This window comes from Ranitomeya variabilis, chromosome 3 (genome assembly GCF_051348905.1).
Source record: "Ranitomeya variabilis isolate aRanVar5 chromosome 3, aRanVar5.hap1, whole genome shotgun sequence".
NCBI lineage: Eukaryota > Metazoa > Chordata > Amphibia > Anura > Dendrobatidae > Ranitomeya > Ranitomeya variabilis.
The window spans coordinates 671,449,910-671,463,284 of NC_135234.1; the positions used below are offsets into that span (position 1 = coordinate 671,449,910).

The following is a 13,375-nucleotide window of genomic DNA, read 5'->3' on the forward strand; positions in this document are numbered from 1 at the left end:
TGAAACCAGCCTAAATGATAGGATGTATATGTATGCGGTTTTTAATCGCGTTTTTTCGCTATAAAAACGCAAAAAATCCTGAACGTGTGCACATACCCTAACTGAATTGGATTGTCTGATCCTTTTGTTCTCCCTGCAGATCAACCACTGTCTGCCCACAGCTTACTCTCCTCTTTCCCTTGAAGGCCGAGGAGCATCAGGCATGTGTATATGGGAGTCGCTTCTTCAGCTAACATCTAGGAATTGGCATCTTAAAGGGGTCATCCAGCCACCAGATAGTGATTACCTATACTGAAGATAGGGAATTAGAGAAGGTGCGCACTCAGCAAGGTAGATTGGTGCTGGCTGAACAGGACTAAGTCCAACTAAATAGTTGGAGAAACAGCCGCACTCATAGGTGAATGCAAAATGTGCAAAATTTTATTTACAGTGGTCTGGGCCACCATCAGGGCATTACAGCCGTTACTACTGTATGGGGCCTGGTGATGAGGAGCAAAAAGGGGGGCCCGAACACGCTGGCAGCTCGGGCCCCCCTCCTATTTGCTTCTCCTCATCGGGCCCCTGGACGTTTTGTTCAAGGCTTCCAACCCCCTATGCATAACAGCACTGTGGTGTTTTAAAGATACACCTACAGTGCTGTTAATGCATCCGGCGAAAAGAAAATGGCACTGTACCTTTAGGGTATGTGCACACGTTGCGGATTCTCTACAGATCCGCAGCGTTTTTTGCAGTACAGAAACACTGCAGATCCGCAATTGATTTACAGTACAATGTAAATCAATGAGAAAAAAATGCTGTGCACACTTTGCGGAAACGCTGTGGTTTAAAAGAAGTCACTTCTTTTTTGTGAATCTGCAGCGTTTTTGTACCCATTCCATTATAGAAAACCGCAGGGGTAAAAAATGCAGCAAATCCGCAAGAAAACCGCAGCAAAAACGCACAAAAAAACGCTGCGGAACTGCACAAAAAACCGCAGGTGCGTTTTCTGCCAGGAGAGGCAGAATCCGCACCAGAAATTCCTAAGCCTAATCCGCAACGTGTCCACATAGCCTAAAGCTGCGGCCGGCCCAGGTGCATCATGGTCCTGCCTGACGTCACACGCTGCTCCAGTTCCTCATCCCTGAGCAGAGAGAGCAGCGTGCTGTGTGTCACGCGGGGGCGGACTGCAAGTGACGGACGAGCAGGGTGAGTCTCTCCGGGGATCCCATCAGCTGAGTTGCATCTAATCCTCTCCTATGTGATACTGTCTGCTAGGCTGTGTATCTAATCCTCTCCTGTGTGATACTGACTGCTGAGCTGTGTACTGTATCTAATCCTATCCATTGCGATACTGTCTGCTAGGCTGTGTATCTAATCCTCTCCTGTGTGATACTGACTGCTGAGCCGTGTATCTAATCCTCTCCTGTGTGATACCATCTGCTGAGCTGTGTATCTAATCCTCTCCTGTGTGATACTGTCTGCTGAGCTGTGTATCTAATCCTATCCTGTGTGATACTGACTGCTGAGCCGTGTATCTAATCTTATACGGTGTGATACTGACTACTGAGCCGTGTATCTAATCCTATGTGTTTCTGTCTGCTGAGTTGTATCTAATCTTCTCCTGTGTAATACTGTCTGCTGAGTTGTGTATCTAATCCTATCCTGTGTGATACTGTCTGCTGAGCTGTATCTAATCCTCTCTTCTGTGATACTGTCTGCTGAGCAGTGTATCTAATACTATCCTGTGTGATCCCATCTGCTGAGCTGTGTATCTAATCCTCTCCTGTGTGATACTGTCAGCTGAGCTGTGTATCTAATCATATCCTGTGTGATACTGTCTGCTGAGCTGTGTATCTAATCCTATCCTGTGTGATACTGTCTGCTGAGCCGTGTATCTATTCCTATCCTGTGATACTGACTACTGAGCCGTGTATCTAATCCTATCCTGTGTGATACTGACTACTGAGCCGTGTATCTAATCCTCTCCTATGTGATACTGTCTGCTGAGCCTTGTATCTAATCCTCTCCTGTGTGATACCCATACTGTGATACTGTGCCCACAATGCGGGAAGTAAGCGGATCATGTGCAGATGGTACCCGGGGTGGAGGAGAGGAGACTCTCCTCCAGGCCCTGGGAACCATATTAGTGTAAAAAAAAAAGAATTAAAATAAAAAATAATGATATACTCACCTCTCAGCGCTGCACGCGGCCGTCCGGTCTCAGGGTTGCTATGCGAGCAGGGCCTGAGATGACGTCGTGGTCACATGACCGTGACGTCACGAAGGTCCTTCTCGCACAGCATCTTTGGAACCGGACCGCCGCGTGCAGCGCTGAGGAGATCGGGACGTCAGAGGGTGAGTATATAACCATTTTTTATTATTTTTAACATTACTATTGATGCTGCATATTGCTGCATATGCAGCATCAATAGTATATGGGTAAACCCGCAGCGGAAACCGCAAAACAAACCGCGATAAATCTGCAGGGATAACCGCAGCGGTTTTGCCCTGCAGATTTATCAAATCCGCTGCGGGAGAACCCACAGAGCACACCGCAAAGTGTGCACATAGCCTTAGTTTGAAACGACTGGGGGGGTGACAGGTTCCCTTTAAAGCAAGCATTACACCGGACAGCGACAGGTGGATGATAGGACCGGAGCCGAGGCAGTGACAATACAGGGGCCCCTCCCACAGTACGGTTTACTAGAGCCATGCTCACACGTTCAGTATTTTACCTCAGTATTTGTAAACCAAAACCAGGAGTGGGTGATAAATACAGAAGTGGTGCAGATGTTTCTATTATACTTTTCCTCTGACTGTTCCACTCCTGGTTTTGGCTTACAAATACTGAGGTAAAATACTGACCATGTACTGAACCGTGCTACTGACGAGCGCTTGTGACAGGCCGCACCAGGGGCACGAGCCGCAGCTAGACAGACACAAGGCCTCGCCGAGAGCCTCACGTCATACAAAAGCTGGATGGTTAGAAGATTGATTGACACAACAATGGACCAATAAAATTACAGATCGTTAATGGGCGTCACCAACGAGCTGCCCTCAGGAAAGGGGCGTGTCATCATTCGTCCTCCAATCAGAGATAAGGATCGCGTTATGCTTTAGCCATTCACAAGCGGCGGAGATCGCTAACATCCAATAGGAAGAATTCTGGGCGTGTCCGGACGGAGTGAGTGAGTGGTTTTGTCTGGGTTTAGCCCCAATTCAAGGAGGTCTCCGCTCTATTTCTCCTCGGTCGGTCCTGCAGGGAGGAAGCGTCACAGCACCGGCGCCATGCACAAGTCTGAGGTGAGGTTACCGGGAGCGGCGGGTGTTCCGGGGTTGGCATTCCATGGCTGGCTAGACGAGCAGACGGCAGCGGCTTTATCTCCTTCACTATCTGCTTCTTCTGGGAGACGCCAGTGCGGACGCTGCTTTTCAGCTCCAGTGTATAATACTGTAGTTTCTATGCTGCGCGTTCATCGGCCTGGGCGCGGAGTGAGGGGTCGGTGACGGTGAGTCAGCAGGCGTGTGGGCCGTCTTTGTCCGCCGCCATCTTGTGCGGCCTAGTCGTCTACTCCACGTGTGCTGCGGCCTAGTCGCCACCTGCCGCGCTCTCTACGCCCCACTGTACAGGCCATTGAATCTTACTACCTCTGGTTCACTAGTGAGTGGCCGCAAGGCACATTACAGCCAATCAGACTGGGAGTAATTAAAGAAAGGCTCGTTCTGACTGGCTGCTGTGTCTCCTTATTCTGTGTCCAGTGTTTTGATTGGTTGCTGTCTGCGCTGTTATGTATATAAGGTCGCCTCTCTGGGATTGTGCTTACAACCGTCTTCTCTATATTTCAGTCTCCTAAGGAGCCCGAGCAGCTCCGCAAGCTCTTCATCGGGGGCCTGAGCTTCGAGACCACAGACGAAAGTCTCCGCAACCACTTTGAACAATGGGGAACCCTAACAGACTGTGTGGTGAGTGGCGCCAGGACTGAGGACCCCACAGATGCGCTCACATGCTTGGCCCAGAACACAATGGCCACTTTGGATGGTTTTTAAAGGGGTTGTCCACTGCACTCCTCAGACAGCCATTTCTGAGTCTGTGTTTCCTTCCAGTAATATAGTAACACTTATACTCCGGTGCTGTACCCATAGTGTCGGCACTGGCTCTCCTGGGGCTCGCGTGACACCGCAATGGATGGCCCCTTTTGAGGTCCTGGACAACTCCCCTACTTTGGATTTTCTAAAATTATATAATAGATGGCCCCTTAAGGTCCAGTCCATACCCGTTCCCCTACTTGAATGGATGATATAATAGGTGACCTTAGTACAGGCCCTGACATCCGATCATGAGCACCTTCTAATTATCTGAAGGGGCTGTGGGGCTCAGTGAGCAATCCACTTTCTTCTTTATATTCTGTCTTCATACTGCCTGCTGTAATCTGCAGCTTGTCTTTCTCTTCAGTGACACATCGCTGCAATGCACAGCCGCTACTGTTTAGATCAGGGCACAGTAACCGTCAGTGCAGCAGCTGTTGTCAAACTACAACTCCCAACATGCCCGACCAGCTGAATCACCGCCTGTTGGTGCCAGGGAATGCTGCTGGGGGGGCGGAATAACAGCTGGAGTGCTGAAGGTCACTGATTCCTGGTACTGAAGGTGTTGAGGTAAAGCAGAGGAGGCAGCAGCCCCTGTGATTGGCTGGTAGGCGGCAGTGCCAATCTGATGTTGAATGCCTATGTTAACGCTGAGCCATCCATCTCTGACCCCATTAAGCCCTGTTTTTGCATTCATTAGGTTCACAAACATCTATGAAAGATTACCTGAACTAGTGATGTTGACGCTGTCCATGTGGCCTTGCTGTGACTAATGGATGGGTGCCTATAATAGCTCTAATGTTGTCACAGACATCCTTTTTTATTAAATCAACCTAAATATTTTTAGGTTATGAGGGATCCAATGTCAAAGCGGTCTCGTGGCTTTGGCTTTGTCACATACATGTCGGCGGAAGAGGTTGATGCAGCTATGGATGCCAGGCCTCACCGGGTGGATGGTCGCGTAGTGGAGCCTAAACGTGCTGTTTCCAGAGAGGTAATTGTGCCGTCTTGTATTTTAGAGGTGGAGATTGTAATTTCTGCTGCTTGATCTAATAAGATCCATGTTTTCTAGGATTCTCAGCGGCCTGGAGCACATCTCACAGTAAAGAAGATCTTTGTTGGAGGTATAAAGGAGGACACAGAAGAACATCATTTAAGAGACTACTTTGAGAAGTATGGGAAGATCGAAGTGGTAGAGATAATGACTGACCGGGCCAATGGCAAGAAAAGGGGATTTGCTTTCATCACATTTGAAGACCATGATTCAGTTGACAAGATTGTTAGTAAGTGCAGCCATTCCCGATAACCTCACATACACTTTATACTTTTTTTTTTTTTTTTTTTTCATACTTACCTGTTATTTTACATCATGTAGTTCAGAAATATCACACAATCAATGATCACAACTGTGAAGTAAGGAAGGCACTGTCCAAGCAAGAAATGGCGTCAGCCTCTTCCAGCCAGAGAGGTGAGTTTTCTGCTGGGTTCGGTTACTTTGCTGTACTAGCAGTGAGTGCTGGGATACTGTCCCCTCTGCTGTAGGCATCTCCATACCCTAGAAAGAAGGAATATAAGCCAGCTCACCTGTGATGCATAAACCAAACCTCGGGATCACGGACCCACTGTGTCCAGGCGTATAAAGTCCAAAAAAGGACTTGATCTCCATACCCTGCATTATCTAATATGGTGCCTTTACCAGAACTGTTGGGTTTTGTAGTAACATAGTTACAGCTGACTTCTGACGTTTGGGAAGGTGGCTCCATACAGCTAAAGGTACCTTCACACGAAACGACATTATAACGATATCGCTAGCAATCCGTGACGTTGCAGCGTCCTCGCTAGCGATATCGTTTCGTTTGACACGCAGCAGCGATCAGGATCCTGCTGTGATGTCGCTGGTCGCTGAATAAAGTCCAGAACTTTATTTGGTCGTCCGATCGCTGTGTATCGTTGTGTTTGAAAGCAAAAGCAACGATACCAGCGATATTTTACACTGGTAACCAGGGTAAACATCGGGTTACTAAGCGCAGGGCCGCGCTTAGTTACCCGATGTTTACCCTGGTTACTAGCGTAAAATGTAAAAAAAACAAACAGTACATACTCACATTGCGTCCCCTGCAGTCTGCTTCCTCCTCTGACTCAGCGCCGCAAAGTGAAAGTGAAAGCAGCACAGCGGTGACGTCACCGCTCTGCTCTCACTGTACGGCGCTCAGTCAGTCAGGAAGTGGACGCAGGGGGACGTGAATGTAAGTATGTGCTGTTTGTTTTTTTTAGATTTTACGCTGGTAACCAGGGTAAACATCGGGTTACTAAGCGCGGCCCTGCGCTTAGTTACCCGATGTTTACCCTGGTTACCAGGGGACCTCGGCATAGTTGATCGCTGGAGAGCGGTCTGTGTGACAGCTCTCCAGCGACCAAACAGCGACGCTGCAGCGATCGACATCGTTGTCGCTATCGCTGCAGCGTCGCTTCGTGTGAAGGTACCTTAAGAGTTTTAGGACAAGTGTAGGAATTTTTTGTTTATTTTTTTTTCAACTGATAACTTCTGGCAGGAATACCAATGAGTTGAGGTTGGTTTGCTGTCCGATCTATTGAATGCCTTTTCCATGCTGATCTATCACTTGTTACCTAAGTTTCTGGCCAAAATGCCTCTTGAAGGGCTTTTCTGTTCTGGCATCCTGTCAATGTGGCACATTGTTTTGCACATACTAGCCATGGAAAGAGCAGTCCATGCTGTTACAGGTATTTTGCTACGGTCATCGGAATCTTTAGAAATCAATTAATGCTGTAGTTTTGTCCAAGTGCGCCAACCAGGCCTACCAGGAATCTCAAGCATTTCAGCCGTATATAGGGCCAACATTGCTAAACCTACTATGTTTAATTAGGACGTGGCAGTGGTGGAAACTTTGGTGGACGTGGTGGCAACTTTGGTGGGAACGATAACTATGGAGGACGTGGAGGAAACTTTGGCGGCAGAGGTGGTGGTAAGTGCCTTGAGTGTGCTGATGGTTAATTTGTAAAAAAAAACAAAAAAACTTTTGTTCCCACACCTTCTACCTTAAAGCAAATAAATTCAGCTGATTTTACTTAACCTTCACATGCTGCAGAGAACTCGTGGGACCTTCCCAGTTTCACACATTGCAAAAGTACATCTGATTCACAACGTTCTGCAATGAAAACTGTAGGAGAGGGAGATCCTGTGGGAATGTGTGTAATTCTGTTCAGAGATTTAAAAAGTACTTTTGTCTCTAGGTGGTTTTGGTGGACGCGGTGGATATGGAGGCGATGGCTACAATAATGGATTTAATAATGATGGTGGTTATGGCAACAGCCCACCTTATGGAGGTGGCAATCGTGGATATGGTGGAAACCAAGGCTATGGAGGCGGCCAAGGTGGTGGATATGGAGGAAATAGTGGTGGCTATGATGGTTACAACAATGGAGGAGGAGGAAGTGGCGGTGGTGGATTTGGTGGAGGCAGTGGTAAGGAGGAGGTTGCTGAAATAATTGTTTACAAGTGTCTCTTTCTGTGACTTGTGCTTATTTTCATTATTTATTTTTAGGTAACTTTGGTGGCAACAGTGGAGGAGGTGGTGGCAGTGGTGGTTACAATGACTTTGGCAGCTACAATAACCAGTCCTCTTCAAATTTTGGACCCATGAAAGGAGGAGGAGGAGGCGGCGGCGGCAACAACTTCAGTGGAAGGAATTCTGGACCTTATGGTGGCGGCGGTGGTGGTGGCGGCAGTGGTGAGTAATGGATATTTATATAGGAGTATTTTTGTTCTCATATCTGTGATGTAGAGGAGGTATGATTCCTGATTAACTTCTGCTCTGCATTTCCCTTTCATTCTATTTCATTTTTTTTTTTATTTTTTCCCGCATCTTTTCTCAGGTGGCTATGGTGGCGGCAGTGGTGGAAGTGGCAACTACGGTGGTGGCGGCCGACGGTTCTAATGGAGGTATGTTCAGAAGTCAATTTGTCAACTTGTTCTTACTACACACAGAATAGAAAACTGCCGTTACATTTCAGTTGTCAAAGTATGTGCAGATTAACATACTTGTCCCATATTGTTCAACAGGAAACAATGCTTAGCAAGAGAGGAGAGCCAGGCAAGCGACAGGTTACTACACAAGTTGAAATCAGCACAGTTGTGGCAGGGCATAGCTGCTACATGAAGAAATGTTAGCAAATCAGAATTACGTGTGAGGAAAACACAGGACTGGTTCATGATTTAATTATGAAGATTTTTGAGTTTTTGTGTCGAGCATTCCTAGGAGTGGGTTTTATTGTATAGGACTTTTATATATAATTTTAATTTTTTTCTGTTCACAAACTGTACCCTGCATTATGACTTTAATAAATGTGTCCTTTTTTAAGAATTCTGTAGGTTTTTTTGGGGGGGCGGAAGGGTGGTTAAAGTTTATGCAGATTGTTGGGATTGACAAAGTATCCTTAATGTCTACTTTTAGACTAACATAAATAAATGAGTACTAGAGAATAAAGAGTACTGCAGAAACCATCCCTGTACCTGTTTGTTTAGGTGACCAAGTGCCTCAAGACTGAAATTAGTCCTATAATATTAATAGCCTTGTTAGCTTTGAGGCTAGTAAGTAAAGCTGATTGAGGCTTTTGACAGGTCACCATCAGGATTGAGCTCTTCTGAACAGTGCGTGTACCTTAATATGTTAAAAGCCTTGAAAGACCAGCAGACAAAGGAAGCTAGCCCTGTTGTATCATATACCAGGTGAGCTAGCATGGCAATGGAAGATGAAGACTGCTAATGGGTCCAGTGACTGATAGCAAGACAGATGTATGGTCTCCAGCTCAGACCAGTGCTGCTACTTCTAAGCATAGCTGAGATCCAGTAAGATAAGATCACATGTTTTTACAACTAGCAAGATAAAGGGGATTCCTCAGCACATCGGAAGGAGGCAGACCAGAGTACAGATCCTTCATGTTAAGCCTAGTATGCAGTACCAGCCAGAAGGGACAGTTTGTTACCTTGCTTTTAGGTAAGAACAGAATTTTCTTATGATGTATTTCTGTAACATCAGCTATATAGGGTATTTCGCATAGTGAGTTGTCTTTGTAGAAAGGAAATGAACAAAGGCATTAATTGCAGCGGTAACTAATGGTTGAATCAAATGTCAACCCTGTCCTATGTTAAAAGGAAGCTGTCTTGGGCTCCGGAGCCAAATTTGAAGAGCTGATCAGATTCTGTTGAACTTCGTGCTCATTCTGGCTTTGGGGGATCCTGTGGGACAACCTTGCTGCTCTGACTATTTAGTCTTATCAAAGTCTTATCAATAACTGATTTGACTGAACTCCTAAACTCGTAATGAACTGAAAATTACATGTCCTACCGAGACTTTTCCTGCAAAACTATATGAACCCCGTGCCGATGGTGTATAATCAATACACGGAGCAGTTCTGTTGCCACCAACAATCCTCTAAAAAAAAAAACATAAACAATAGTGAAATTTTGTCTCCTCCATTCCCTGCCATTCATGTAGTTTTCAGTATGTTGAATGAATGGTGCTGGTCTGCCTATAAATCTCCCAAAGCCAGTCTTACAGTTGTTGGTGGAAAATTACATTTCTCTTGGAAGAGTAGAAGGTAAACTACAGTGCAAAAATGTCCACTTAAAGGGAACATGTCACCCCCAAAATCGAAGGTGAGCTAAGCCCACCGGCATCAGGGGCTTATCTACAGCATTCTGGAATACTGTAGATAAGCCCCCGATTTATCCTGAAAGATAAGAAAAGTAGGTTAGGTTATACTCACCCAGGGGCGGTCCCGCTGCGGTTCTGATCCGATGGGTGTCGTAGTCCGGGGCCTCCTATCTTCTTACGATGACGTCCTCTTCTTGTCTTCACGCTCTGGCGCAGGTGTACTTTTGTCTGCTCTGTTGAGGGCAGAGCAAAGTACTGCAGTGTGCAGGCATCGGGAAAAGTCAGAGAGGCTCGGCGTGCGCACTGCAGTACTTTGCTCTGCCCTCAACAGAGCAGACAAAGTACGCCTGCGCCGGAGCGTGAAGACAAGAGGACATCATCGTAAGAAGATGGGAGGCCTGGGACCGTGACGCCCATCGGACCGGACTGCAGCGGGACCGCCCCTGGGTGAGCATTCCAGAATGCTGTAGATAAGCCCTGATGCTGGTGGGCTTAGCTCAGCTTCGATTTTGGGGGTGACAGGTTCCCTTTAATGAGTTTGATGTTTTTATCAAGCCCCGAAATGCTAAAATTCAGTGTGACAAGTTCCTTCAAGGCAAGGATGGAAGGTGGCTCTTAATTTCAAATGGAACTGGTCATGTTAAAAAAAAAAAAAAAAAAAAATGGGGTAAATCTGCAGGTTGATGGCGTTCTAAAGCAGTGCGGCTGCTGCACTGTAGGTCTGACTACCAGTGCAAAATTAACTTTATTCCTCGTGGCAGCCTCAAAACTTTCAGTCAGGTGTGGCTCTGTTCACTCGGTACATAGTGAGCAGCTGGCTAACACTACGCCCCACCACTGACTGACAGACGCTCTGTACTGGTGTACTACTGAGTCGGCTGTCAGCCTGTGCCGGGGTGTGGTTACAGCTGCCACAAACTGACAAAGCCAGAGGCTTCCTGTAGCCAAGATTCCAGTGCAACAGCTTCATGGCTTTAGAACGCAATTTAGGCTACTTTCACACTAGCGTCGTTTGCAATGCGTCGTTCAGGAGAAAAAACGCATCCTGCAAAGTTGTCTGCAGGATGCGTTTCTTTTCCCATAGACTTACATTACCGACGTATTGCCACACGTCGCAACCGTCGTGCGACGGTTGCGTCGTGTTTTGGCAGACCGCCGGCACAAAAAGTAACTTGTAACTTTTTTTTTGTGCGTCGAGTCCGCCATTTTCGACCGTGCATGTGTGGCGGAAACTCCTCCCCCGACCTTGCAATGGGGCAGCGGAAGCGTCGTAAGACTGCTTCCGCTGCCCACGTTGGGCATTTCTTTCACAGCATGCGTCGGTACGTCGGCCCAACGCACTGCAACGGGCCCGTACCGACGCTAGTGTGAAAGCAGCCTAACTTGCATATTGCTGCCACATCTGATGGTTAATAGCGTTTTATGAGAGAAACAGTTTCCTTTTAATAACTTGTGCACTTGTGGTGCATGTGTTTTTTTTTTTTGTTTTTTTTTGTTTGTTTGTTTGTTCTGTAGTTAAATTAATGCTATAAAAGCATTGTTCATAGTGGTTTTAATTGCCTATTTACTTTAGTAAAATAAACTGCAGTGTACCTAAAACAAAAGGAATGTTTAATTTTGCTCTTGGTTAACTGATAATATATTTGCATCCTCTTTGCAAATCTGAGTACAAGCGCCCTGCATATGGCTGCTGTAACCTTACTCTATCTGGCCCACTAATTACAAAAATAGTGAATGTTTGCAGAAAGTACAAGACAGATGGAGGTATGTGACTGATTGTGTCCTGCTAGAAGTCCACACAGAGGGGGTGTATTGTACTTGAGTAATAGGACACTTCCAATTGAGATAATTTGGTTATGGTGGACATAAGGTTTTGGCCTTTCCCATATCTTTTGGCACCCTATAAAGGCAGTCATTTTGGGAGAATTTGATGTATGAACCCTAATTTGTGACAATAAACTGGTGGCTCAGATTGACCACCATAATGGCTGTAGTGTGGTTGCCCCTGATTGACAGTCAGTGGGATCACTTCAGGGTCTTTTCCACTTGAACAATTTTAGGTTCAGGCAGTGTTCTTGTTAGATATTACACCTGCAAATCTTTGCTAAAGCTTATACAAAGCAGTATGTCATAGAAGAATATCTGAAATGTACACTTTTGTCTGAGATTTACTTGTATGAACTCTCGCAGGTGATGATTCAACATCTGAACGTGGCGTGCACCTGATCTGACAGCTGAGCCAGAGTTTTCATGGACTACAGAACATATGGTGAGATGGTAGTGCTTAAAATGTGTTCTTCACCTCTCCAGCCATTGCTTAGTTATGGCAGGGCGTTGTGGAAAGTGAAGCTATCTATACTCTCCTTCCGCAGTTCCAGTAATATCGGTGCTACTATTCCTGGTGCGACACATCACCACTGCAGCCATCAATGTTCCATCAGAGCCAATGTTCACTCTGATAATAAAGGTGAAAGCCACCCAATGACTGCAGTACTCATGTGACACAACAATGTTTCATTACCTGCCAGCAATAATATTCCTGACCTCACTGAAGGTGCCACTGTGGGAGGAGACTATGAAGTGACTTTATAACTTCTACAATACCAGGTAAGCATGGCACCCACTTCACCCTCTACAGGTCATCTTTAGGCAGCAGTTGTACAGTAGTGAGCAACCTGTAATATTCCTGATAACATAATTGAATGTATAAGTTACTTTTACACGCACGTGAAACAAATTGCATCGGAATACCTGAGCTAATTGCCTAATAAAGGATTGAGGCACTCAAGTTTGGCGACCCAGCGGTCAGTCTGAACGGTGTTATGGACATAAACAGGCATGAATTTACCCCAGAATAACCATTTATACTCTTAGTTCTTGCATCAGACTGGTGTGTGCAGTACTAGGGCTCCTGCCGATTGTCAGACTGGGGCACCACTTTGCTAGATTTATATTGTGGCTACTGTCAACCCTGCTGCACTATTCAACACCTCGTTGTTGTGATGATCCATCAATTGCCTATAGACATGTAGGAACACACTGCAGTTATCGCCTATAAAATAAAGGGGATGATGTGGAAAGTCAAAGCTGTATATGGAGGTCAGATTCCTGCATGTTTACGGCTGGTCCTACAGATGTTAATTCAGAATTAAGTTTGGAATACCATCACTTTACCTAGTCTAAGTGATCCTGACATAGACTTACATCTTTCTCCTGTGTAGTCAGCACTAGTTTTCTCCTCCGTTTTCACAAGGAACTGTCTTTGTAATATGTGACTAAAGACTAAATGTTTTAAAACTTTCTCTGCAGGTGATGTGAACTCCCAGGAATACATGTTGTATATTATGTAAAATTGTCAAATTTTTTATATTCTTAATAAAAGTGTTTTTGAATATAATGCATTTGTCTTTATTTTTTAGTCATTGTCACATTTTTTATTTTTTTTTAATAGGTAGCAGTGTTCTGCATACAAGTGATTTGCTTCCGAAAAGTAGCTAAAGATTTCTGACTGGAAGAAATATTGAGTAATTTAACTATGACCTCAAGTCATTAAGACTGGTGCTTTGTATATCAGTCGTGATGAACTGTGTGCACTGCAGTGATATGTGCCTAATTCCCTAAGAGACAGGTACTTA

The 13,375-nt window shown here is 45.6% G+C and overlaps 1 protein-coding gene across 4 annotated transcripts; it reads left to right on the forward strand.

Annotated features, from left to right (window-relative positions):
* The first annotated feature begins 3,105 nt into the window (after nucleotides 1–3,105).
* LOC143816932 (heterogeneous nuclear ribonucleoproteins A1 homolog) lies at nucleotides 3,106–13,137 on the forward strand. Of its 4 annotated transcripts, XR_013224018.1 has the most exons (12): nucleotides 3,124–3,282; nucleotides 3,826–3,942; nucleotides 4,913–5,059; nucleotides 5,138–5,348; nucleotides 5,441–5,533; nucleotides 6,951–7,049; nucleotides 7,318–7,548; nucleotides 7,629–7,814; nucleotides 7,960–8,026; nucleotides 11,931–12,009; nucleotides 12,113–12,347; nucleotides 13,050–13,137. XR_013224018.1 is itself a non-coding variant. In XM_077297931.1 (10 exons), the coding sequence occupies exons 1-9, from the start codon at nucleotides 3,268–3,270 to the stop codon at nucleotides 8,019–8,021; spliced, it is 1,161 nt and encodes a 386-aa protein (XP_077154046.1). In that variant the 5' UTR covers nucleotides 3,106–3,267; the 3' UTR covers nucleotides 8,022–8,026; nucleotides 8,147–8,447. The 4 variants fall into 4 exon arrangements, 2 of the variants coding, with proteins under 2 accessions (XP_077154046.1, XP_077154047.1); XR_013224017.1 differs by having other exon boundaries at nucleotides 12,113–13,135; XM_077297931.1 differs by lacking the exons at nucleotides 11,931–12,009; nucleotides 12,113–12,347; nucleotides 13,050–13,137 and adding an exon at nucleotides 8,147–8,447 and having other exon boundaries at nucleotides 3,106–3,282.
* The last annotated feature ends 238 nt before the right edge of the window (nucleotides 13,138–13,375 follow it).